The sequence below is a fragment of the Molothrus ater genome, chromosome 4, assembly GCF_012460135.2.
Source record: "Molothrus ater isolate BHLD 08-10-18 breed brown headed cowbird chromosome 4, BPBGC_Mater_1.1, whole genome shotgun sequence".
Taxonomy (NCBI): domain Eukaryota; kingdom Metazoa; phylum Chordata; class Aves; order Passeriformes; family Icteridae; genus Molothrus; species Molothrus ater.
The window spans coordinates 29529108-29553848 of NC_050481.2; the positions used below are offsets into that span (position 1 = coordinate 29529108).

General features: G+C 39.2%; 2 protein-coding genes across 6 annotated transcripts in view; one reads left to right on the forward strand and one right to left on the reverse strand.

The window, feature by feature from the left end:
- Positions 1-14237: 14237 nt before the first annotated feature.
- Positions 14238-16508, reverse strand: TIGD4 (tigger transposable element derived 4). The gene has a single exon (XM_036381467.1). It carries the CDS (start codon positions 16447-16449, stop codon positions 14923-14925), a length of 1527 nt encoding a protein of 508 aa, XP_036237360.1. The 5' UTR covers positions 16450-16508; the 3' UTR covers positions 14238-14922.
- A 189-nt stretch (positions 16509-16697) lies between these two features.
- The window catches only part of ARFIP1 (ADP ribosylation factor interacting protein 1), a 40944-nt gene continuing 32900 nt past the window's right edge, over positions 16698-24741 (forward strand). For 3 of the 5 annotated variants that reach the window (XM_036382796.2, XM_036382799.2, XM_036382798.2), the window contains exons 1-2: positions 16698-16838; positions 21086-21165. In XM_036382796.2, the coding sequence (XP_036238689.1) occupies positions 21088-21165 (78 nt within the window). In that variant the 5' untranslated portion in view covers positions 16698-16838; positions 21086-21087. Of the gene's footprint in view, positions 16839-21057; positions 21166-24741 lie in introns of those variants that run through there. The other 2 variants (XM_036382797.2, XM_036382795.1) reach the window with 2 other exon arrangements.

Sequence of the window (24741 nt, forward strand, 5' to 3'; positions counted from 1 at the left end):
AAAGGATTTGTTTTTATTTTGTATCTTTGCTGCATTTTTACACCGTATTTCTAATGTAAAGAACTGTATATATTTCTCTTTCCCTTTTCAGTCTTTCTACATAGGTTGTAGCAGTTTCCCTCAAGTTCCCATCAACTATTATTGACAAATATTTGGCTAGCAACTCATCACTGCCCCTTGAAAGCAAGATAGCCATCTACTGCTGTGTACACAAGTATGACTTCTAAGGCAAATAAAAGTACAGGAAATGTGACTCTTGGCCACAGTACCTTTTAATTAAGATTTTAGAGGCATACGAAAGTGGTTTGGCATGCATTTGACTATCCTAATTTTTTTTTTTAATTGTAGAGAAAGAGAAATGAGGTATTTTGGATGCTGACAAATCAGACTCTCAAGCAAGGGCAGTTACCTTGGACCATGCCCAGCAGCATTGGGATGGTGCTCCCCTGAACCTTTGCCTGGTACCGAGGCAAAGGTACCAACCTTGCTTCCCAAGCAGTCTCCCTTTGGCCTGCCTGGGAAGCAAGGTTGGTACCTTTGCCTCAGTTGTTGTCTTCAGCCTCATGCATCTCTCTTCATAGCTGGAATACAGAAACCAAAATCTGTAGTGACAACTTCGCTGCAAAACAAACTTGTGCATTTGGAAACCCATGTAGCTTCGGTCATGGATGGTTTTGTAAGAGGGGTGGATTGTATCTGGTAATTTCATAGACCTTAGTGCATTTACTAGGATCCACAATGCAGCTTAGCAAAAAGAAGTGTCTTTTCACATATAAAACCAGTAAATATTCAGGGTGCTTGCAATGTATGTTGCCCATTTGGAAACATTTGTGCATGTTCAATGTGACTGTTTCATTGGTTTTTAGAGTGTAAAGGGCATTTCTGAGCACAAAGCTAGGCTGTTTGCTGATGTTGTTCCCTATTGCATCACTGAGATTACAGCATGTCATCAGAGTGACCTTTTCAGAAAAACAGAAATGTATTGCAATGCTGCAGCCGCTTGGCTGACGCTCTTCTAGTTCCTTTTTCCTGTGAGAACAACAACAGCTAAATTTTTCAAGTGATGTGGCAAGCTGATGGTTAGTTGCAGGGCTTTTATTACAAACCTGCTAGTACAGCTTGTCTGCTGCAGTCCTGAGCAGCTAATTCACCTGCTCTGAAGTGCAGGAAGGGACTAGAACCAGCCAAGTTCTACTAGTGCCTTAATGACTTGTTTCTGTCTCTTACATATGTTGAGAAAGGACGGATAAAATTTTCCCACCAGTTGCTGTGAAAGAATGGAAAATAGCAGTGCATTGCAATTCACTGCAACATTTTAAAAAGAAACAAACATCAAAGCAGAAGAGTTTGTGCAAAGCCCACAGGGATCTTCTGGAGTCAGCCAGAGTGTCAGCTGCAATGGCAATTCTGCGGGCTGCTGAGCTAAGCCAGATTTGCAGAATCAAGGCTAAAATCCATCCTTGTGTGGAAATCTCGTGGGGATCTGGAACTGCATCCACTGTTGCACTTGTTTCAGAGCAAGCAATGCCTGACCAAGTTGCAGATGACAAAGCTCTCCTTCCAACAAATTCAAATCTAGATTACACGAAAGGAGAAGTTACATTTTATTTCAGACACAGAGGTGCTTCAGGAAAAAACAGAATCATTCAATCTTTTCAATCTTTCTGAAACCAGTGCCACCAGTATAAATTAGAACAAAGTTTAGAACAGTGAGATATTATCCCTAACAACTGGGACAATGTAATATAACTAAAATGAGAATGACAATAAAAGCATAAAAACAAGTATCTGCCAGTTTTAAGAATCTCTTTGCTTTACTAGACTTGTAATTGTCTTTTATTTATTTCTTTTTTTTTCCACATACGTAACACAGGCTGCAATTTCATGCTGACAATACTTTGGATACTTCAATAGGAAGAGAAATAAAATACAAAACTAAAATTTAAAGTATCCAGATGTTTGCATCTACAAAATTATACTTGAAAATATTCAGATGTTTGCATCTAAGTTTCCTTTAAAAAAATTTAAAAATGGGTTCAAAAAGAGACCTCTAAGATTAAAAATCTCTGAAATGGAAGAGGCCTCAGGGTGCATTGAGAGCACCGACAGATTTATATTGAAGATTTATATTGTTGACAGATTTATATTGAAGCTGGACACTTCATTTCTACTAATTTTTGGGAAAGCAGTACATGGATTATACATTTTGCACTTGCCAAAAGGTTGCTGAATTACTTGTGACTTACATAAATCCCTAAAATAGATGATGCTTCCATTCTGTTGTAGTACTGACTGTGTTTTGAAAGATATGTCCTCCTGGAAGCTCAGCTTTCCCTCAGGCAAAATCCACAGCTGAAACCGCACTTCCAAAAGGACAACGTCTGGTCAGCAAAGTTGTCTTGTTGTTTGACCACAGGAGAGACACAATTACTAGCTGGTGTAGGTAGTCCCCAGCAGAGCTTTCCTGTAGCCTAGTGGGGATTCACCCATAAATTCCTTCACACAACAACATCCTAGACTCCTGCCCTTAAAATCTAGGGGGGACTCCATGAGGTCTGTCTTTGTCTCAATGCAGGCTGGGTAAAGGTGGGATGAACCCCCCAAAGTACAACTTTAGGGTTTGTGTTTTTTTAAAGCCTGCTCTTACCTCAATGCTACCAGCTTAATATTCCTTTTGATAGCTAAATGATTAGTACTTTCTCCTAAATTTGTAACTTCAGAGTGCTCCTGGGCACCAACAGGGATTGTACCCTTTTCTGCCCCCAAAACTGTCTGTTTTAACAGGGAAAATCCAGGGTTTTGGGCCAGGATGCTGTGCCCCACTTATTTTCAAAACTGTGCAGAGCATCCTCATGAGACATGAAGCCATAAGCATCTGAGACAAGAAGCCAAGGCATGAACAATGCAATTCTGAGAATCAAATTTCAGACACTTTTATTCATTGTAACATACCACTACTGGGAGAGAAATTTACAATTTATTAATCTTTTATACTTTGTTCTTCTGAAGCCAGTGCGGGAATGAAACTGAAATAAAAACAATCAGTTTTTAAAAAGGCTTGGGTCACCTTCCTGACCTTTTATTTATGAGTAAATCAGACTTTCATACTTTGTGGAGCAGGATGGGGATTTATTAGTTAAAGGTTTGTTTCATTCTTTAAAAATAATTATGCACATGTTGTATTAGGGTTTAAGCTGGAATTAGAGACTGAAATTATACAAATGGAAATATAAATTTTCTGTAGGGTTGCAGTATCCCAAACCTGTATTAAGTATACAGCTGATGTAAACAATCCAAGTCCTAGTTTAAGGAACAAAGAGGTCATTGGGCACTGCAACTCAGCTGTCAGGAGGGGATCCCCTTCCACTCTCAGTCAGGGGTTGAGAAACACATCTGACCAGAAGTGGACCCCAAAAGATGAGCCATGTAATAAGTTAGGAAGAATAAATTTACTTGAGATGCCTCACAGAGGGATGGGAGTGTGTTCAAAAGCCTGTTTAGAACAGGAGCTGACTCCTGAGTCTCTGGTATTGGGAATAAAGCTGTTTTGTACAGAAATGGCTGTGCAGGCACAGGAGAGCAGCAGACCTGCCAGCACAGACAGACACACGGCAGACAATACAACTGACATGCTAAAAGGAGTATCTGCGCAATTTTGAAAAAAAATCAGAGAATAGAAATTCTCCGTGGCTGCTCCTGGGAGTGAGAGAAGAAACACATCCTGGGTGTCCCACACAAGCATCAGAGCCTTGTCTGGTCACAGGCTTTCATGTGCCAGCTCACTTGATAGATGCATGGGCAGCAACTAAAATGGGGGAAAAGCTGTCAGCTGGTGAATGATCTTCCCATGAAACGTCAGCACTGCGTGGCTTACACAGAGGTGCCTGCTCAGTAGTTGTCACTTACAAGTCAATGCTAGCTTAAGATCTGGCTTGAAAAAACCCTCAGTGCTCTGTAGAAATTGAAATATTTATCTTAAAGAGATAACAAGACTTGTTATTGATGAAGTAAAGGATTGATGAAGTAAAGGATTGAAAACCAAACAGAAATCTGTTCTGGGTGCAATCACTGGAGATTTAGTAAAATGAAGAGTAGAGAGACAAGGTACTTGAGGGAAAGTAAAGTAGATATTTTAAAATCCTCTTTACTTTCATTTTTAGGGTGCTTCAGCTGGATGTCTGAAGGTATTTTCTCAGCTGTGAGCAATTCATAAGAAGAGAATGAAATCTGAAAAGCACATTCCTTCAGGAATACTAGACCATAAAAAAACCACACCAGCACATCCAAATTGTAATGTGAGTACTAAGGTTTTTCCAGCCACACCTAAAGTATCTGAAGATAATCTTTGATGTCCTAAAATAATGCTGCTTAAATGTTGCTTGATACTTTTTTAGGCTGTGGCAGCTCTCATTTGATCCTCCCATCTAGGTCACTTATTCTGTTCTTGAATTAAATGTTCTCGAGTTTTTCCTTTGCATATTTTCACTGTAATTACTGAACTTTACTTCACAAATAGTTTATATAGAGTCCAGACTCTAAAGAAACATTAAAGACAAGCGTTTTTTAAACCTTCTCAGATACTAAAAATGCAAATAACCACTAACTACATTTAAGAGTATGGATATCTGATCTGGGGCAAATTTTGTTCCTAGATTATTTGAAAAAATTATTATCCATAGTTTGTAATTTAAATAACTTTAAAGGACTTAAGCCAAGTTCTCTGTTCTAGTGCAGTGTTATGAACCAACATTTAAAATCATGGAAGCAGCCTCCAGTCCTGTCATAGTCCAGCTCTGCAGAATTTGAGGACATATTTAAGCATATAAATAGTTCCAGTAGAATTAAAGAAACAGCATCCAGCTTTAAACCAGACAGATATTAAAGGAAAAAAGTGTGATAGTCTGCAGAGAGGCTGTATTTATAATGTGTGTACAAGTGAGAGGCTAAATTAAGGCTGTTTGGAAGCCTCTCAGCCTGTGTTTTGAGCCTGTGCCTGTTTAACTTCAGGCCCCTGAATCAAAATGTTAGTGGTCCTGAAGGCACTTTGTCTGCTCCTCTATGCAACTGGAAACTAGGACTGAAGCAAGAAACACAGCTGATTATTAGAAAATAAACATATTTTTGAAACACATACTTTAAAAAAAAAATCAGTTAAAGCACTTTCTATATGGCATTACATTGCTAATACTGGTTTAACCATCATAGCTGCTAATATGTGATACATTCCTTTGTCAGGGTGATTACACTAAACCCACATATTGCTAACTCAAAAAGTTTTCAACAGCCTTTGCAGTGCCAAGGAAGCTGTTTCAGAAATTTTACACTTTTGTCTAGAATCTGAAATCAGAAACCATGCTGAAATCTGGAAATCCATGTATCTGCAGCCTCATTTTCAGATGGAAATGTGAGTTGTGTCTTGCCTACAATCCTTATTTCTCTGAAACCCCCATCTCAGCATAGGGTGTATTTAATCTCTGACCAAGTCTTCATACAGGTGATAGAATTTTTTAGTGATAAGCATCCAAAATGCCATCAGTCACAGCCCAGGGAGGGATATGCTGAGGGCATTTGTGGCAGAAAGCATTGCTTCTCAACACCCTCCTGTGTTTAAATCTAACTTTCAGTTCAGTATAGCTGACTGTAGTGCTGCAAGACTACCTGAAAAAAAAAAATCATAAATTTGGCCTTCTGATTTAGTCTGATATGGAGAAATCCATTTCTAAGAGCTGGGTTGGACGTACTGCACCACATTTTCAGGTCGATTCGTGTGTTGACCAGTGTCTGTGATGGCAGTACAGGTAGGCACACCTTTATTAAATGTTTTTTTGGTTGCTGTAGAGAGTTGTGACAGTGAAATATACTTCAGTATATACACTAGCAGCCCAATTACACATCCTAATAGCAGTGCACAGACTGATACCCCTTAACTCCTGTGGTGCCTCTTCTATGCATCTGTCCATGCCACAGTCACACCCCTGTGCCAGTGCAGGTGCACCAAGTGTGGTCTGAAGTGAGAAGATCATGGTTCTGACAGGCTGCTACCTTGCCTACATCCTGCTCTCTGAGGCCTGATCTTCTGTCAGAAGGTACAGGTTTTATAGGTGTATCCTAAGTAAGAGGCAAGAAATACTAAAATTCTGTGAGACCTGGTATTCAGCCATTCACAGGAGATGCAAGAATGAAAGAGGTCAGTCCTAACTATTGGCTGCTGATGAAACCCCTGACAGAAAGAATTGTAGATGTGATCATATAGGAAACAGAGCTTCCTGGAAGTGAACATATAATTCCTCTCATAATCCATTTTGGTTCTGAGTACTTAACTGTGAAGCTTTATGCCTTCTACCGTGTCTGCAAAGGTCAATCCACACCTACCCTGAGTCTACACCCTTCTCAAATGTAAGTAAGGGCAGATCTCAGCATGGTTTAAATTCTTATAATTTTATCTCCACAGAGAGAAACGTGGAGTTCATTTCAGGTTCACAACTCATTCTTTTCCCATTAGAGCTGAAAATGCTTTTAGAGAATGCAAGGATCTGATACTCAACAAAAACAAAACAAAACAAAACAAAAGCCTGGTAAATACCGGTGCTATATTTAAAGCCTGTAAATCAGGAGGGTGGATTGCACAGAGCCATCCCAGGTTTCCAAACTGGGGGACTGATCGGATCAGGCAGGCGGCTGACAAGGAATTTTTAATCTCTGAGGAGCTGGAATGGCAGACAGGAAGAAGAGAGAAGGATGAATGATTAAAAGCAAACCAGGACCTGCATTACTGCTTTTGGAGGATGTAATCTCACAAATATGTGCCTTGCCTGAGGAGTCAGCATCCTAATAAGAAGCTGGCTCAGCCCACTTGGGAGGCAGAGCAGCAGTTAAATCTCCTGCTGGCTGGATCCCATGGGCTGCTTTCCACACATTGCAAAATTTCTGCCTAATTCTTGCAGGTCAATATGCCTCTGAACACTAGCAGAGCTCCTCCCAAAAGAACACTTTTCAAAATTATCTCATTTGTGAGGCTGGACCAGTGCAAGCTACTGGTTTCAACCCCTGTTAGATGAGGTGAGAGGATAAAGAAATCTGAAGGAAGTTTTAAATTCATAAAGCTACCTAATCCCCATTCCAAATAATTCCTTAGGAAGCTTACATTAATGTAAATTTCATATAATCTCATTGTCCAGGATGTTCTCTGCCATCCCAGTGATGCAGGCATTTCACAAGGAATACAGGTTTGGAGTTGCACATGTGCATTATGGCTGGGTAGGAATAATGCTGTAGATATTGTTAAGGAATGATCAAGCCATTTTACTACAGCTATTTAACAATGAATATTTGAGATGAAACTGCAAGATGATTTCTAGCCACCATTGTGTTTGCCAAATGCTCTCCTGTTAGCTCTGGCAGGCAAGTGTTTGGCACCAGATTACACTTTGACAAAGCTCCGAAGGTGTTGTATGATTTAGTGCACCTAAATCTACATGAGATGAGTGAAGGCCAGTTGAGGATGGGACACAAAAAACTACCAGTTTTATTACACATTTACTTCAGCTTTACCTTTTCTATTTGGATTTCTGTTGCCAACTTCTATATGGTGAAGGGGTATGAAGAACAACATTGCCAATTTGGCAAGAAATTATCAAACTCTAAATTTCTTTTGGTTCCTAAGAGAATTTCTGTTGCTTTTTGAAAAGATTGGGTTGGTAACAGGACATGTAGGAGAAGCCTCCTGATGGGGATTGGAGGGTTGTTTGTATTCATTCAACAAGCAGAGCCAAGAGCCTGTAGCTCTGCCTGCCTGTACTTATATTTCTGTCCTGCTGTTGCTTGTCTATAGCATTTGCCACATCTGCTCCTGCTTCTCTGCAGATGCTCAGTGTATAATGCACTGAGTCTGGTCACCCTCAGCACTCACAGGGAATTAAGGGTTTGTCTCTACTAGAACTTGAGTTGTAATTCAAATTTGAATTGTTGCCTTTGCCATGTGTTGAGTATACATGTAACACTCAGACACACTTTTTCTCAGAGCAGTAAAACTGATATCAATTGTGCCAGCTTTTCAAAAATAGTTTAGCAGTTGTTAGTAACAGCACATAATAAGGGTCTATAATTCAGATCCCGAGTTCATATTACCAAGCGTCTCTTGGTTAATTTCTGAAAAGCCATGTCAATTTTCAAGCTCATCTGACTCTTTCTGAAATGTCTAGGCTCTGCAGAAACCCTTCTTACACAGAAATGCTGTTTCAGCCTTGCCTTGTCTCTAGGCAAATGTCTATTTGCTCACTGAACATTGATGAGCCCTGGGCAGGGCAGTGACAGTTTACACAGATCGTGTGTCATTAGCTCTGGGGGAGAAAACTCAAACACAAATTTGTGTCAGTTTTGAAGTGGAGCTGAATTGTGGGTGGCCATTTCTTGCTATCCAGAATTTGGAGAATTTGTGGTGTTACCTCTCATAATAATTTCTGTGAGCTAAATTATATATGGATATGGATTCTGTAAGACCATATCCATATATAATTTAGCTGTTTTTTAAAAATCAACAACAATCGATGTTGATTTTTAATAAAAAGTTCTCCTTAACCTGACTTACAAATTCTCCCTGAGTTCCTGCAGGGGAATCTCAGTAGACCAGAACCCTGCGTTTTAACCCATCCTTTTTTATGTTCTACCTGCCTTTATGATCTCAGGCCATATGGGCTCGCTACACATGGCACAAACATCTGAAGTCTCACAAACAGCTATTGAAATAGAAAAAAAGCAAAAATAAACAACAAAAGATGTAGGTTAAAATAAAAACCTAGATAGATATGTTTTTGATAGATATTACCTAATGTTTGAGCCGGCTTTCAATCTGACTTTTTAATGCAACATTGTAACACAGTTAGCTATGTCAACAAACAGTCCTAAACTCTGTCCTTGTGTAGGTTTTGTTTGTGGGTTTATTTTTTACAAGGTTAAAACAAAGAATAAAATTTATGCTGAGGAGTGAAAAAGAAAGCTTCAAACAAAGGCAAGACGTGAAATGACTAAGCATAAAGGATGGGGAAAAAATGCAAAGAGGTAAAGTTAGGGCAGATGACATATTTTTAATCATTACATAATATTTGATGTACAAATATCATGGAGGCATGCCAAGTAAGACAGAAAGTAAAAACACTGGTTGTCTCCAGAAAGAATTAAGTATTTGTTTTTGGAGGAGAGAACTGGACATGAAATCATAGAAAGAAAGACGAGGGAGTTTGAAATGCAGTTTAAATATTAGATGGGGCCAGTAAAAGAAGAGGGAGGAAAAAGCCAAAGAGCTAAGAGTAGCAATATTATATTTAGAAATGTAAATATAAAAATGGAATGTGGGAAGGATACTATATAGGCAGGTAGGGGTAAGAGATGAATGAGAAATAGGAGCAGTTTAAACAAAGATACTAAATTTCAAATTGAGAATTTCAAAAGAACAGGTCAGAAGGGACCACTGACAGAAAGTTAGAAAATGGAGACATCTGAAAGGAGAAAGAGATTATGTGTTTTGTTACCAGTTCTCTTGGACATTCTGGGGAACTGCTGGAAAAAGCACTGCTCACCCTCTGCTATAAAAGGAAAAGACAAAAACAAATAATGACATAATGTTTTCAGCTAAATGAAGCAAGGATTTGGGAAAGCCACTAAATACAGCAACGGAGAATTTAGGGCCTACGATCATGAGGATGTGTACCAAGAGGGTGAAACTAGCTGATACATGAGACAGTTCAAAAATATGATCTGCAAAAGATAATATTAGAAATAGGGAGTGTAAGGAGGAAAGCAGTTTGCCAGAAGGTTGGGCCAAAAATCCTAACATTAACATTAGAATTGTCAGGATATCAATGAATATAAAATGGATGAATAAAAGGTGGAAGGGGAAAGAAATAGACTTTTGAATAGCAAAGTATCATATTGCATCATTTATACAGGTTAGAAATAGGAGGCACCAGTGCCTCTAGAAGAAAAGCAGCACTTTCATTAGGTTGTCTCCTTGTATGCATGATATAGAGCACATCTCTCAAGAGAAGTGGCTGACTTCAGATGAGAAATCCAACAACTAGTTACCACATGTCGAAGGAGTTCTTCTAAGAGCGAGTGTTTTGTAAGAACTTCTCCAGAGCAAGAACTTCTCTTTCAGCCTTGCTACTGAGCAGGGACCAGGAGAGCTGAGACATCTTAATGCCCTCCTCAGCAATCCTGGGTCCCACAGTCTTCAAGCAATAAACCCTGAATTATTTCATTTGGCATTTGGGGTGAGGTTGCACTATCCCATCAGACCAAACTTTCTCAGACAGATGAGTCACTACCTTGGTGATTACAGCCAAGTGCTGGCACAGCACATAGAGCAATGCAAGCGTGGAAGGGCAGGAGGATGCAAACCAGCTCTGGAACTCACCTCCCCAGTGACACAGCCACTACCTGTGGGCAGGCTGGCAACTCACATGGATTGTAGCTACCTGTGTGTTGATGGGAGTGACCTGTTCCCCTTGGTGCTATTCATGCACAAGGCTGGAATGTTGTGGCAGAGGTAGCATGACATGAAAGCTTAGGAATAATGTGGCTTTCAGCTGAAATACTGTAAAACACAGAAAGCCATTTTAAAAATTGTTAAAAACATGGCACATTCTCACTCAAGAGATTTGGTAATTCAGTGTGCTATTTGCTCACTTTACTGATAGCACTAATTTGCAGTTTACACTTTTCCATTCTGCTCAAAGAACAGAGGTGACACAGCTATAAGTTGGCAAGACACTACTGGCTTCCCCACTCTGCCTTAACCCAGAGGTTGTATGGTTTGAGCTAGACCAATGCAGTTAAACAGATACATTTGAAAGGAGAAAATTCAGCTCAAACAGAGTAACTGAGCTACCAAGAAAGGAAATGAGCTACACCTGAATTCCCATTTCTGTAAACCAATGATGTGCAGTGGTATCAGGAAAAGGGAATCACGTGTCTATACCACACTGCTTTACCAGCATAAAGGCTGTGTGTAAAATCAGGCTGTCAGACACCAAGTTTGTATATTTTCATCTGTTGCAAAGATTTTTTTTTCTGTTGTTAAAGCATGTATTGACAGAAATATGCTGTCAGTCATCCCACTGCAAAAATTTCTGTTCAATTTGTTAGCTTATTAATTAACCAGGCTTTGTTCTGATTTTCAAGGAAGGGTCCCCCCAAAACAGACATATTAAAACATTTAGATACAAATACTGACTTCCTTGCATAAATATAAAACTATTCTGTGGCCACAGCAGCATTCAATTCTCAATGAGAACTTTGCAAACCCTTCATTTAACAAATGCCTCCCAAAAATAGGAAGCACCAGCTTTTATTGATATTACAGGAATAAAATAACATGGAAAAAACTGTCATTACAACTGTCCATGGGTGCCCAGTCACCACACATTTCAGGTAAGTCTTGAGTAGACCAATATTATTCTATCACTACAATAAACACAACCACCAAAAAAACTTGGAGGTATTTTACCAATATTCTCATGTTACATTTTTAACATAAGTTCACGAAAATATTGCACATAAAAATTAAAATCACTAATACTCTGTGTGTTTGAAAGTATTATTCTCAAGATTTGTGTAATAATGTGAAACCATCGACTTATTTACTCCCATGATTGCTTAGCTATCAAAATGTCACAAATCTTGGATATACAAGCACACATGGATTGCTCTCCTGTAGATCCCTGACTGCCTCCTCTCTTCCATTTTTGCCTAAGGGTGCAAAAATTGTTATTTCCTTTTACCATTAGGGGAGAGCAATCTTCCTTTTGGTAACAGTTTTAAAAGTAGATTTTATAGACCTGAAAGGTTTCCAGAACTGCCCATTCAGTAATAAACCTACACAAAAAAAAATCAGAGTGTACTATTTCTAACAGTTTTCAAAAACCATGCATTTTTGAAGAGCATATTTATTTTACATATTGCTTACCTCAAGAATGAATCTGAGGATGTTTTTTATTATATCAAACATACTTTCAAAATATTTTTTTCTATTTTGGCCTTGTCTAGACATCAGTTATATTTTTAAAACTTCATATTTTCAGTTCCCTCTTTTGGGTTACCGAAAGCAGCCTCACTGACTTGTTGCTGAAGAACATAATCACTATCTAACCATAACATGAGGCAGAAAAGCTACAGAGAAAAAGCACCTTATTTTCCATACTAATATTAAAGTATTAGAGCAAACAACAGCCTTAGTTACCTGCCCTTTGTAGAAAAGGTTCTTCATTTTAAATATGATGCAATCTAAAGCTATATTCTTCCTCTCCCTCCAAAAGGTACCATCCCAAGATATAAAAAAACAGTGTCCTGGTGGTTTACCCAGACAATGTAAAGAGATCTCCAGCTCAAACTGTGTGCACAGGCTGAACTGACAAACATTTACACAGTGCCCTGCTTCCTTTTCCACTGTTTGTACTTCAGATCTGGGAGTCTGCATCTCCCCATGACAAACACCCTGAAAAAGTAACAACTTCAGAATGGATTCCATTTTCACTCACTATAAATGTGACGAAAATCCAAGCGAGGAGAAACATTTGGGCTCCTAAATAACTTTGAAAGCTATAGTGTTAGAATTTGAAGTGTCTGACTTACAGAACCAGTTTCAGTGAGTGCATTTTAGTTTTGTTTCTCAGAATGAACTAGGAGGCTAGGAAAAAGTAATAAATTCTCTAAAGATACAGGATTTTGACAGGCTGTATGTTTTTTAAAGCAAGTTTCACAATTCACCTTCAAAGTCCAGGCCAAATTAGTAAATCCTTCCTGTTGCTTTCATGAGGGAGAATGAAAACACTCAGTAATTCACTTCCTTCCATTCCAGCTAACAATGTTATTTCCCATCTGCTGATTTTACAAGCCTCTTCTTGCACAAGTTACACTTCTTGTAGAGTGCACCCTTGTTTAACCAAGATTTGCTGCTTACATACGTGAGTCTTCCTCATTCAGATCCAACACTTTCACACTCTGAATTTTCTCAGAAGGAAACAGAGAGGTTCTTTATCTGGAACCCAGGCCAGTGAGGGCCACATGGAGTCAAATTATAACAAATTATACATTTATTATATGGATAAGAGAAACTTTTCCCTAAACCTGCCTTTAGCAAGAAAAGCTGTTGCAAAGAATCTATTTTAAATTGAAAGATTACTATAGGCAAATTATCTACAGATGTCTGTGGGATTTAGATGAACTTCAAATAAGCTTAAGTACTTTTCATAAACTTGTTCTAAAGTATTTAAGCAAGAAGAATGTGACACAGATTGTTAACTGAAAAGATTTTGCATCTGTTTTAAAATAATAAATACCTAGAAGAGATAATTCAGAGGAATATGTTTTTCACCAGTTCTATAAATCTCCATGTAGGACTTTATTTATTGGGATTTCAACAGAAATTTCTTAATTAATCAGAATATTCTTTGGATGGAATTCACATAATATATTTCACAATAAGATACCAGAAGTTTGTGGGGTTTTTTTGGAAGGGGTTCTAGTAAAATGTTCTTACAGCCAAAAGCTTTTTCTCACCAACCCTAGTATTTTCACTGTCTTGCAACAATCTGATATATTTTCTGAAATGATTTCACAATAATGAAAATGGATAAACTGTCCTACACCAGAAAAAAAACCCAGTAAACAAAGCTATAGACAAACTATTTATTTAAAACTGAAGATTCACATATGCATGAGATTTTTTTCTCATGGTTTAATTTTAGGAAGCATAATAGATTTTTTTATTACACAGGCTTCCTAAAGGGCCTCTAAAAGAGAAAAAATATTCCTCTAAATTAGAAAAAATATTATCTCAAAATTTTGAAAAAAAATTAAATTTATAGATATTGAAAAGATTTAAAACAGGTTTTGAAAAAAGCCAGAAGGTCATATACACTGTGGGTTTTGGCTCTGATATGATTACCTTGCTTGAAATGCATACTCAAAGACATGTAAAGGTACTGTGATTTACACAACTTCACACTGCAATCATGCAAACAGCACCCTTGTTAATGGGACTTATAGTGATAAACCACATTAGTGCATTGAATCCTACAGCAAAGCCTCCAAGTACTGAAAACAAAACAAGAGCTCACTGAGGTTTTTACTCCAGATACTGGGGTTTTATTTCTGTATTTCCTGTAGGAATACACGGAGTTTCACAAAAAAAAAAAACTACATCAAAACTATGCACCAAAAAGGCTGCAAAGGAGCTCCTTTGCAGCCTTTTTGGTGCATAGATTTGAATGACCTTCCTTTTTGAAGTAAAGGTTTGTTTGTCTTTTGACTCTTCACACTTGAGCAGGTTTAAGAAAACAAAACAACACATTCAAAGCTGTGGTAACTTTCTGCTGTTCATCATCTGCTGCAAGAGTAAAGATGGCAAAATTCCTGATAAGGGGCCAAAAATATTTCTTTTTAAAATGCCTTACTTCTCAGAATTTAAACATGTATTTTCCGTGTTATTCAATTTTGTGTTTATGTATCAAAAGCACCGAAGTGATAAATATTTACTACTCCACTGTCAAAACTCTGAAAACACCAGTGAAATTATTGATGTCTAGAAGTGCTAGTCTCTTCTTGAAGAAAGGATTCGAAGTGGTCAACAGTTTATCCTGAGTGCACCAAACTGCTCAAAGAATTTCTTTTGCCTCCATTGTACTTATTACAGTTAGCATTTTAAGGGTTCAGCTCATTCCCTCTCTCCACCTCAAATATATGTTATTTGCTCCTGATTTTGTAGAAAATTTCAGTTCACAGCCCTTTTTTCATTGTTTTGTTATGTTCATCTAGGCACCTGAGCAAAACATACCAGAGAACATTTCAGCAATGCTTGTTTTTAAACTATCTTTGATTATATAATTTTTTTTTCCAATTACATGCTTTCCCACTTTGCTAAAATATTTATTCACATGCTACATGTTGAATAAAATTCTCCAAGTCAGCTAGGGAATCATAAAGAGAATCATCTGTGTCCTGACTTCTGAGAAACTTTCGAAGGGTATCTAAAGCACTCAAAGCCTCATTTTTGGATGGTAAAAGCTGTTCAGCTCCCTGTAGTTGACCGCCTTCATCCTTATCTTCATCACCAACAAATGTCTCAGCTTTATCTGATGCACTTTCTTTGGCACACATCCTTTCATTATTTGTAAGCACTTCATAAGTTACCAAGCCATCATCTATAGCTGCATATTCTTCCAGAGACAAGCCTTCTGGAAACTCTACCCCAGCTGCCCGTGCATGTGCAATCAAATCAAAATCACTTTCAACTTCATTGTCATTTTCATTTGTCTCAGTTTCTAATTTGAAAGTTGCTCCATTGCAACTTTTTGCAATAGTCTCTGGTGTTACTTCCCTCCAGCACAGGTACAGCATCTCAATTGCATCAAGAAGGGTCAGCATAAACTCTTTATTACTTTCTACGCAGTCAACAAATGTCTTGATAAGACAGCGCCTGTATTTTACCTTGAGAGTTTTGATAATCCTTTCTTTCATAGCTATACATGAAGAAGAGTCTGGAGGAAAGAACACTAATTTGACAGACTTCAGGTTCTTTACTTCTGTGTGAGCTGGGAGAAAATCAACAAGAATAACCACTTGGCGCTGCTGTGCTTGAAATCTGTGATCCAGTTTGTGCATCCACTGTTCAAAGATTCCTGAAGTCATGCACGCCATATCATTTGCTTCATAATCCACTGGCAGCGATTTCACATCTTTGAAAGAGTGTGGACTTTTGCTTTTTCCTATAATGAGCAGTGGGAGTTTCTCAGAGCCATCCATATTTGTACCCACCACTACAGTGACGCTCTCTTTGCTTTCTTTGCTTACAGAAAAAGTTTCCCCTTTAAATGTAAACGTGTTATGTGGTAACATCTGATACAACAACCCAGTCTCCTGTATGTAAAACACATTTTTTGGCTGATAATCATTTAAATTACAAGGAAGCACATTTTGGTACCAAGGAGTTGGAGCACCCACTGCAGGAGTAGCAGCTGCTTCTACAGGCTGAGCTCTGAAAACTAAACCGTACCTCGACTTGAAACGATCGAGCCAGCCATTGCTGCATTTAAAATCACTGTGTCCAAGCTTCTGGGCAAAATCATTCGCCTTGAGGCGCAACATGGGGCCATTGACCGGCACATTCAAGCACTGTGCAATTCTGTACCACTTCATCAATGCATCTTCCAGGTCGGCATAAAAAGCAGTTCTCAGCCTTTTCCTTTTAGGATCAAACCGCAAAGTTTCAAAGGCTTCCAAAACTTTTTCCTTATTCTTCATAATCGAAGACAGGGAGTTCCTCTTGATGCCATACTTGGCTGCAATGTCCGCCTTTTTCTTGCCGCTTTCCACAGCGCTTATGATGTCGATTTTCTCCTCGATAGTTATGCTTTTCTTCCTCCTCACTGTGGCTTCGGGCAGAGCCTCTGCCATGGCACCGAGCAGCGTCTCCCGGGCGCGCTCATCCGCGCCCACAGCCGGCCAGGCTCCTTCCCTGCCGCTCCGGCCGCTCTCCCAGCCGGCGGTCCCACCTCAGGGGCTCGGCCCTCGGCGGGGCTGGAGCAGCCTCCCGGGCGGTGCCGGCGGTGGTTGCCATGGCTGCGACCATAGATATGACGGCCTAGAGAGGCCGCCGCCGTCATCCCTTTCCGGCCCGGCGCTTCCGGCTCCTGCTGCCACCGGAGAAGGAAGAAAATAAAGCTTGAGAGGGGCCGCCGGCGCCGCCCCGCCCGGCCTCCTCCGTCCCCCCTTCCCTCCTTCCGTCCTGCCCTGTCGTCCCCCGCAGCACGAAGCCCCCGGGGCCTCAGCGGCGCCGCCGCCAGGTGAGGGACGGACCGGGCCGGGCCGGGGCAGCCTCTGGGCCCGGGTTCGGGGAGGGCCGGGCCGCGCCTCCCGCTCCGTCCCGTCCGACGTGTCACCTCGCGGGGGCGGCCGCCCTTCGCCGGGCTCCGGGCCGCCCTTGCCCGGGCACCGGCAGCGCCCGGCGGGTCGGGGTCAGCCCGGCTTGTACGGCCCGGTCCGGGCATGCTGGGCGGCGGGACAGGGAGAGCAGCGCCCTGCTCGGGAGCAGGCGGGTTCCCCGAGAGAGAGAGGGAAGCTGTGTGTTGGTGGAGGAAGAAAGCTGTAGATGCTCTGTAAATTTTGTGCCCCTGGGAGTTATTCCACACCCTGGCAATTACTGTTTTAAGTGTGCCAATTTGTGTTTTGCTTACTGTTCTTAAAGCATGGAAGAGCTTTGGTGTTGTGCGACAAGCAGGTGTTGCATGTGTAATTGTCTCCAAAGGAGTGGCAGTTCTTCCAGAATTTCTTATAGTACTGCTCTAATAGGTTATTTTTAACCAAAAGCCACTAATAGCCTTTAATTGCATGAAAGTCTTTGGAGGGGATCATTCTGAACATCCAGCCCAGGATGCAGTTTCTGTTTCTCATGTGTGCTTTATGGAAAAGGTAGCAAGGAGTTATCACTTTGCAGTTGGCGGCTCTGTTACTTAAGAGTTGATTCTCTAGAGAAGATAACAGAAGGGTTCTTTTTGCAGGGCTGGAGAAGGATGTCATTTGATCAGTGCAACTCCAAACTTTTTGAATCGTGTTTATGTTTATGTATGTATGTGCATGTGTACTCACACAGTTAAAATGTCAAGAATAAGAAACACAGAAGAGTGTTAGATTGGCAGAACTGGAAGCTGAGGCAGTAGCTTGATCAGCTGTTTTTTTCTGATTTGGTAGAAGTTGAAACCATAATGGCAGCCCATGGCTCAGCTAATCTGGAAATGAGCAGAGCATTAAATTGTTTAGGGCCAGGTTGACGTAGCATGGAGAGTGTGAAAAGTCAGCAGCAACCCTGTTCTCCAGTCTTCTTCTCCATCATGTCTTCTAACTCCCAAGCATAATTAGATCTTGCAGGTGGAGCAGCCAGGAAATTCAAGAGCATTAAGAAGAAGCATTAAGAAGAAACTATGGTGTGATTGCAGCAGGAAGTGTTTAATAGTTCTTTATAGTACTTTTTTTTTTAAGGTAGTACTTTTATAGTATAGTATTTTTTTTAAAAGATGGTTGATCTCTATCTTGACAAGAATTAGTGAAAGTGTTCTTAGTTAGAAATTGAAATAGTCATTAAAATGGTCATTTTCCTACCAGCACTAGGATATTCTTCAGTGTTACAAGAATTTACATCTTTATGCAGTTAAGTAATGAGACAACAATAGAAGTGTGTAATAAACTTCATTTTAGACAGAAGGTGTCTTGCTGTTGCCTTATTGGCAATTAATTTAGGAGAAAAGTAAGTGAAGGAACCAGTGAATCTTTCTTAGAAAAGCCGATCTGATTGTTGAGAATACCACGGTTCTCATTTCTGAGACCATCAGTCATTTACCTAAGTGATATAGGTATGTGAGGAATATACTTCTTATTCAAAATTAATTTATTGTTGATGACATTTACTTCATATTTTCATGAATAAGCAAATATGAATTTGCCTTTTTAATGAAAAGTACATAAGTATGCTCTTATAACTAATAATTATAAATGGTTAAATGTCTCTTTATGTCTCCATCCTAGAGGAAGCTTCCCATGTTGTTTGTAAGTTCTTGATTTGTTTTGCTTTTTATTTTACCAGTTGAAGAAGTGATACTTAAATCCCCAGGACTCAAAAATCATGTGGTTTTATTTATGATGAACGAACCTTGAAATAATCCAATATGCATTTAAGGTAGCTGCACTATGAGTGGAATGACTCTTAGTCTGATCTGTGTCTTGTGTTCTGCTGTGGTGCAGTATTTGTGTTTGGGATTATCCCCACTGGGATAGTGGGGTAAAGGAGAACCCAGAAGGGCAGGAGTGATGTGGACAGGGTTTTGGTTCTTGTGGAACCGAATATGGATCAACCATGTTTTTTCCAAGTAGAATCTCTTTGAGTTGTTCTATTGCAGCAGATGGGAGCAAATTTCCTGGTACAGCAGTCACCTAATGTGTTCTAAAGTTGTGGCTGCTTTAGTGAAGAAACAAACTAAGCCCTGGATAACACAATCCATGCTGTTCTGGGGATTAGCAGCTTCTTACAAAGAACAGCCCTTTGTCTGGCACCTGCAAGAACTACAGAGATGCTAAAGTCTGTGTGCATTTCTGTAGTGGAACTTTAAATGATAGATGTGTGTAGATGTTGTGATTACCACAATTTCACGTGAGCGTCTTCATTTCTGAATCTTGGTGAAGATGTAGAAAGTTCTCATTCTTGCATCGAGTATTTGATGCTTACATCCCCATTTCTTTTCTGTAGAAGCAGTAATCAGGAAATTCTGTAGTTAAATTTGAATGTGCAACTGAACTTCTTATGAAAGCCACCTTTAATCTATATTTTTTCACCTTCTCATATTTTAAAATTGATCACTGTGATCCTGCAGAGCTGTGTTGAAACTGTTAGCACTACTTGTAGGAAAAGAACACTACAAAAAATTGAGCATGGAGGGGTGTTCTAACATAAATGGTGAATTCATTTGGGTTTAAAAAATTAATCATTTGCTTTTATGCAGTGTCTTCTACATAGATTTGTGAGATGGTTCTTGTCTCTAGGTTCTTAAATCTATCAAAAGTTCTTAAATCAATCAAAAATGTTTTTGCCTGTAGCATTTAATGGTTTAGAACAGTGTTACCATGGTACATAGGCTTGTATGTGATGGACAAATATGACTCCAGGAACACTGATGTGGTAGAACTGAAGAAAAGATTGTCTTAAAGAAGGCTCTACCACAAGATGAATTTAGCTTTTTGTTTAACAAGTAGAGCAAGGAAATAACACTTATTGTCTTATTCTATCATGTAATTGCTTTAGCTACTCAGAAATAAGCTGTTAAGCACAGAGGTTGTTTTCAGCCACAAGCAGAGTTTGAACAGGACCATGTGGGCAAACAGCATCTCTGCTGTACAGTCTTCCATGTTCAAAAGAAATTTGAAAAATTAAGGAAGCTATTTAAGGATGTTAAACTTATTTCTTAATTACTTCAAAGGGAGCTTTACTCTGATCCTAGAAAAATCCAACTTCATTCAGTGGTAGCCCTGAATTAACTGTTTTTCTGCAGAAAATCTCTTATTTTATATATTTGGTTTTCCAAAATAAAGTGATAGGTTATCCAGTGCAATATGATCTAGATGATCTAGGTGATTCAGTTTCTCAGCCTTTGTGTCCTTATTTCCCTTGCTATGTGAGCTGCTTACCTTATTAATTATTTGCTTTAGTTAGAATGTTTTGTAGTTCAGGAATTTGAAATACAATATAAACACAAATAGTAATCTCTTTATAAATTTTCTTAATCTGGTATGTGTCTGAACATGTATGAAATGGTGCAAGACTTAATGAACTGAAGTCATGTGTGATTGTATGCAATACTGGCAGATTAATTAATTTTTAATGATTGGTTGTCTCCTCCTCTCAAACAGCTGAGTGAATTGTGGTGTCACCTGTAGTTACCGGCTATTTGGAATCAAATTGAGATCATTTCCTTACTTAAGATAAAATCTTTCATGATCACTATATTCACAGAGTTGATTTCTTTCTCATGTGCTTAGTGTTAACTTTCTTTGCTTCTGCAGCTGAGATCTTTTTGAGGCTAAAATGAAAGGGATTCTGTTCTAGTAAACACAACAGATTTAACAGCTTAATAAGTTTCAGTGACTTAGCATTAATGTAGTCTTGCAATGTTTGGATAAATCTTACGCCTTAACAAAATGGTGATCTTTGCAGTGGTAGGATACAGTCAGTGTACTGTTGCAAGTGGCAGGATATATGTCACCTGAAGAACCTTGTTTGACTTCCAGGGTTTTATGTTGCAAGCTTAGTTGTCTGTGGGGAAAGGTTGCTTTGGCAGTGGAAGCTTACACTAGACTGTATTCCTAATCCCTCTTAGGTTTTTGGAGAGCTGAAGGCCTGGTCACTATCAAAAGAAGGAGGTTTCACTTTGCTTTAGCAGAACTTGTAAAAGAAATGTTTTCTGAACGCCTGCTTTGGTTTCTGTGAGGTGCAACATCCAGCTCCTTTCACTTCAATTAATGCATGCCAAACCTGTTTGGTTTTCAGGTATGTCAGAACACAGCAGTGAATCCACAACACTTGATGAGTCTCATCCATCTGCAGAAGAGATCCAGTCTGGCTGTGAGGTGATTGAGTGATAGTTATATTAGTGTAAAATCAACCAATCCTAACAAGTTTCAGATTCCCAAAAATTCTGCTTTACATAGCACAGTGTTGTTAGTATGGGGATATAAGTTCATGCACAGCATCTTGAATGGGTGGGGTCGGTTTTGAGATCCCATTAAGAACAGTCCAATTAATTCATAGCAAGGGATTACTTCAGCCACAACGTAGCCTGTTGCTGTGCTGCAGTATTTGTTTTGTAAGTTTAATAGATTTAGGCATGGTAGAATCTGAAATGTGTGAGTATTGCAGGAAGAAAGGGTTGGTATTCAAAGGCATCAATCTTTGTGTAACCTCACTATAACAAGGTATTTTATCTATTGCAGAAGGACTGAATCTTTTTTCCCTTAGAGCAGATACAGTTTTCACCTTCTCTCTGGAGAAGTTTGTGACAGATTTGAATTATGAACAAGGTTCCTAAGGTTCCCAATATTATTTAGCTAATCAGGTGTGTTGGATGCTCTTTCAGAAAGATAGGGTCAACATTTTCCTTACTGTTCTAGAGTAAAAATGAAAACAAGTAATGCTTACTTTATCACTATTGGAGTTTCAGTAACAGTGAATTGTTTTCAATCTTTCAGTAAAAACAAAATAGTGATTCTCTTTAGCATATTTCCAGGTCTCATATTTGTAAACACAGATGTACAAAGAAAACATAGATTGTTATGGAAGGACAATTCTGTTTTTTCAAAATAAAACATGCATCTGAAATGCAGTGTTTTACTCTAGTGCTTATGTCATTCATGTCTAATACATCAATACAAATTTAGGAACTTATTTAGATTTATTTTAGGTTGTTTATACATATAAATTTTCTTCTGAGGAATCAATTTCTTTGTATGCTTAGTTTAAGTCAGCTATGGGCTACACTTGTCAAAGAGACACTTGATTCAGCAATCATACTCCCTATTTCAGCAGAAATGCTGCTATGGTTTGGTGGTTTAGTTTTCTCTCAGATCAATAACCTTACCCTGGTTGTGTGGACTTACAGGAGCACACATCCAGAGGTAAAGAGAAATGGCTGCTGGATGTGGCAGTAGCCTACAGTCAGAGTAAGTATTTTGAGATCCTGCACTGCTGATGCTGTGGGCAGTGCTCCATTCTCAGTGGCTTCTTCACTGCATTACTGCCTGGTCTGTTTCATAGGTGCAAGTGTTGGAGATGTTCCTGCTTGGGAGACTTGATGGGAGTGGAAAAATGACCCATCCTCTTTTTGAGCACAGGTCACTTTCTTTTGATCTGCAGTGTTTCTGGAATCTTGTTTGCTGTGCAAATACATTTTTCTGGCTCAGGAAGGAGATGAAGGGATGGTGAAAGCTGCTGGGGGGAAGAGTTGGGGGAAAAGGGCAAGGAGTGGTTCTTAACAGCAGTGCAAGCTTAAACTGTTAACTAAAATGGAGATTATAGTTTCTTGTTATGTCCGAGTTAAATTAGCAGTTTATCCCACTTCCCCTTTTCAGCTGCTCATTTCAAGGCTTTGGTGCTTGTCTGACCTCATTGCAAACTGATTCAGCTCACTGAAGCTGGAAAATTAACCTGTTGAAAAGGTCTATTGCCAGGCTAGTGAGTTGTGTGTGGTGTCTATAGTCAGGTGAGTGTTGGGGAGGTGAGGCACTGTGTGGTTCACAGTAGAGACTGGAAATAGAGTGGTGAAATGTCCCCTTTTCAGCAGTGGGAAATTATTGTAGTTCAAACGTAGCATGGAACTGACATTAGCAAGTAATTTTTTGCTTTCTCTGAACTAGATACATAGGTCTGACTCAAGTAGGAATGCCAAAAAAATAGGTTAATTTCTTCTAGTTGTCCAGAGAAGCTCATGAATTTTTGTTTCCTAATATATGTATTTATTAGAGATGTGTGCATGTGCTTTGAGCATGTATATCCCTGAATAAAAGCATAAAAATATATCAATGTCAGTATTTGCAAAATTATTTTAGATTCTTGTTGAGAAGCACCTAAGTCAAGGTGTTTTTCCTTTTATTAGAGATGCAGTTTTGTTTGTGATCCCTAGCAAAGTGCCCCTTGACAGAAGAGGACTTTCCCTTTGAACTGTCTTATCTGATAATTTGTGGAAAGAACAAAAGTAGCTGTGAACTGAACGTGGCCTATGCTAATGCTTCTGTATTATGCAGGTAGCTGTGACAGGCCAAGCATTTTGAAAAATATCTCACTTGACCATATCAAGTAGAAGTGTAGTTCCTAGCAGCCTTAGAGCTTAATTAAGCACATATGAGATTTAGAGCAAGCTTAAGAAACTTGAGCTATTGGACAGATTTCCCAAATCGAAATGTGATGTGGCAGGTAACTAGGGCATCTAGTATAATGATGTTGTATAGCAACTCTCTGTGAGGAGCAGGGAGTTGGACTTGATGATCCTTGTGGGTCCCTTACAACTTGAGATAGTCTATATTCTATGAAATAAAACAAATTACTGTTTTTAAAGTACTCATAAAATAAGCATAGACCTTTTGGTGTGCTTCAGTAGAAGCACATTTATTGGAGCCTACAGACAGTGACTGTTAGAAAAAATCTTGAGACACCTCAAGACTAATAAAGGAAATTAGGCTCACAAATGTAATTGAAGTGGTGATATGTGAAAGTGGAAGAAATATTAGTAATGACAGAAGATGTTCCAGTTAAGAATGATGCAAGTGATGCTCAGTAAGTACCAGTAAAATCTTTGTGTTATATTCATACTCTGTAAAGCTTCACATGTCGTTCGAGAAGCTGATGGTACTTCAGATCCTGATCTCAGGCTGGGCCTCTTCCTGACCCTTGGGTTGAAAAGAGCTGGTTCAGTTTGATGATTTAAGAGCTTTAAGGGTATAAGGGTACCTATTCTCAAGTACCTGTTGATGGTACACCTTGTCTTGCCAGTCTAGCACAGGTGTATGGACTGGTTTGAGGACTTGAGACAACTTTTATGTAAGTGAATAAATGCTGCCTTGGTTGTATGTTGATTTTTCTTCTATTTACACTTTAGATGACTGGTGAAACTGCCTTGCAGAGTTAGGAGCAGCTTTTTCAAAGGGATGAAATTTTCACTTCCTCTGTATTTTGGAGTGTTAAGCTGCCATTCTCTCTTCAGGTGCTTGTAAATGATGTGCAGTTCTTGTGGGAATGTCTCTTCAAGGCTATACCTTAGGTTGTACTTGAAAGCAGTGTACTTGAAATACAGCTGCTGCTACTGTTCGTGATGCAGCTGCATTTGAAACTAACTTTGAGTCCTCAATTCTCTTGGTACTTTTGAGCTCTTTTGGCACTTCTGTATTTCACTTCGCGTTTGCTGCTGTCGATTTCATGAGAGTTGCATACCAACAGTTTAGTCAGAAGGTGGCACTATATTATGGTAAAATAAGAAGCAGCTGAAACTGTTTTAAAGTTTGGAATCAATGCTTTTCTTGTAACACATAATTAAACGTACTGCTCTTCTCTAGTATTTACTGCTTATTAATTGCTAGTACAATTTTTTTAGCCAAGCTCATCATAATTTGAGATACAGAAACTACTCTAAAGCTCAAGTGTGCATGTAAAACATT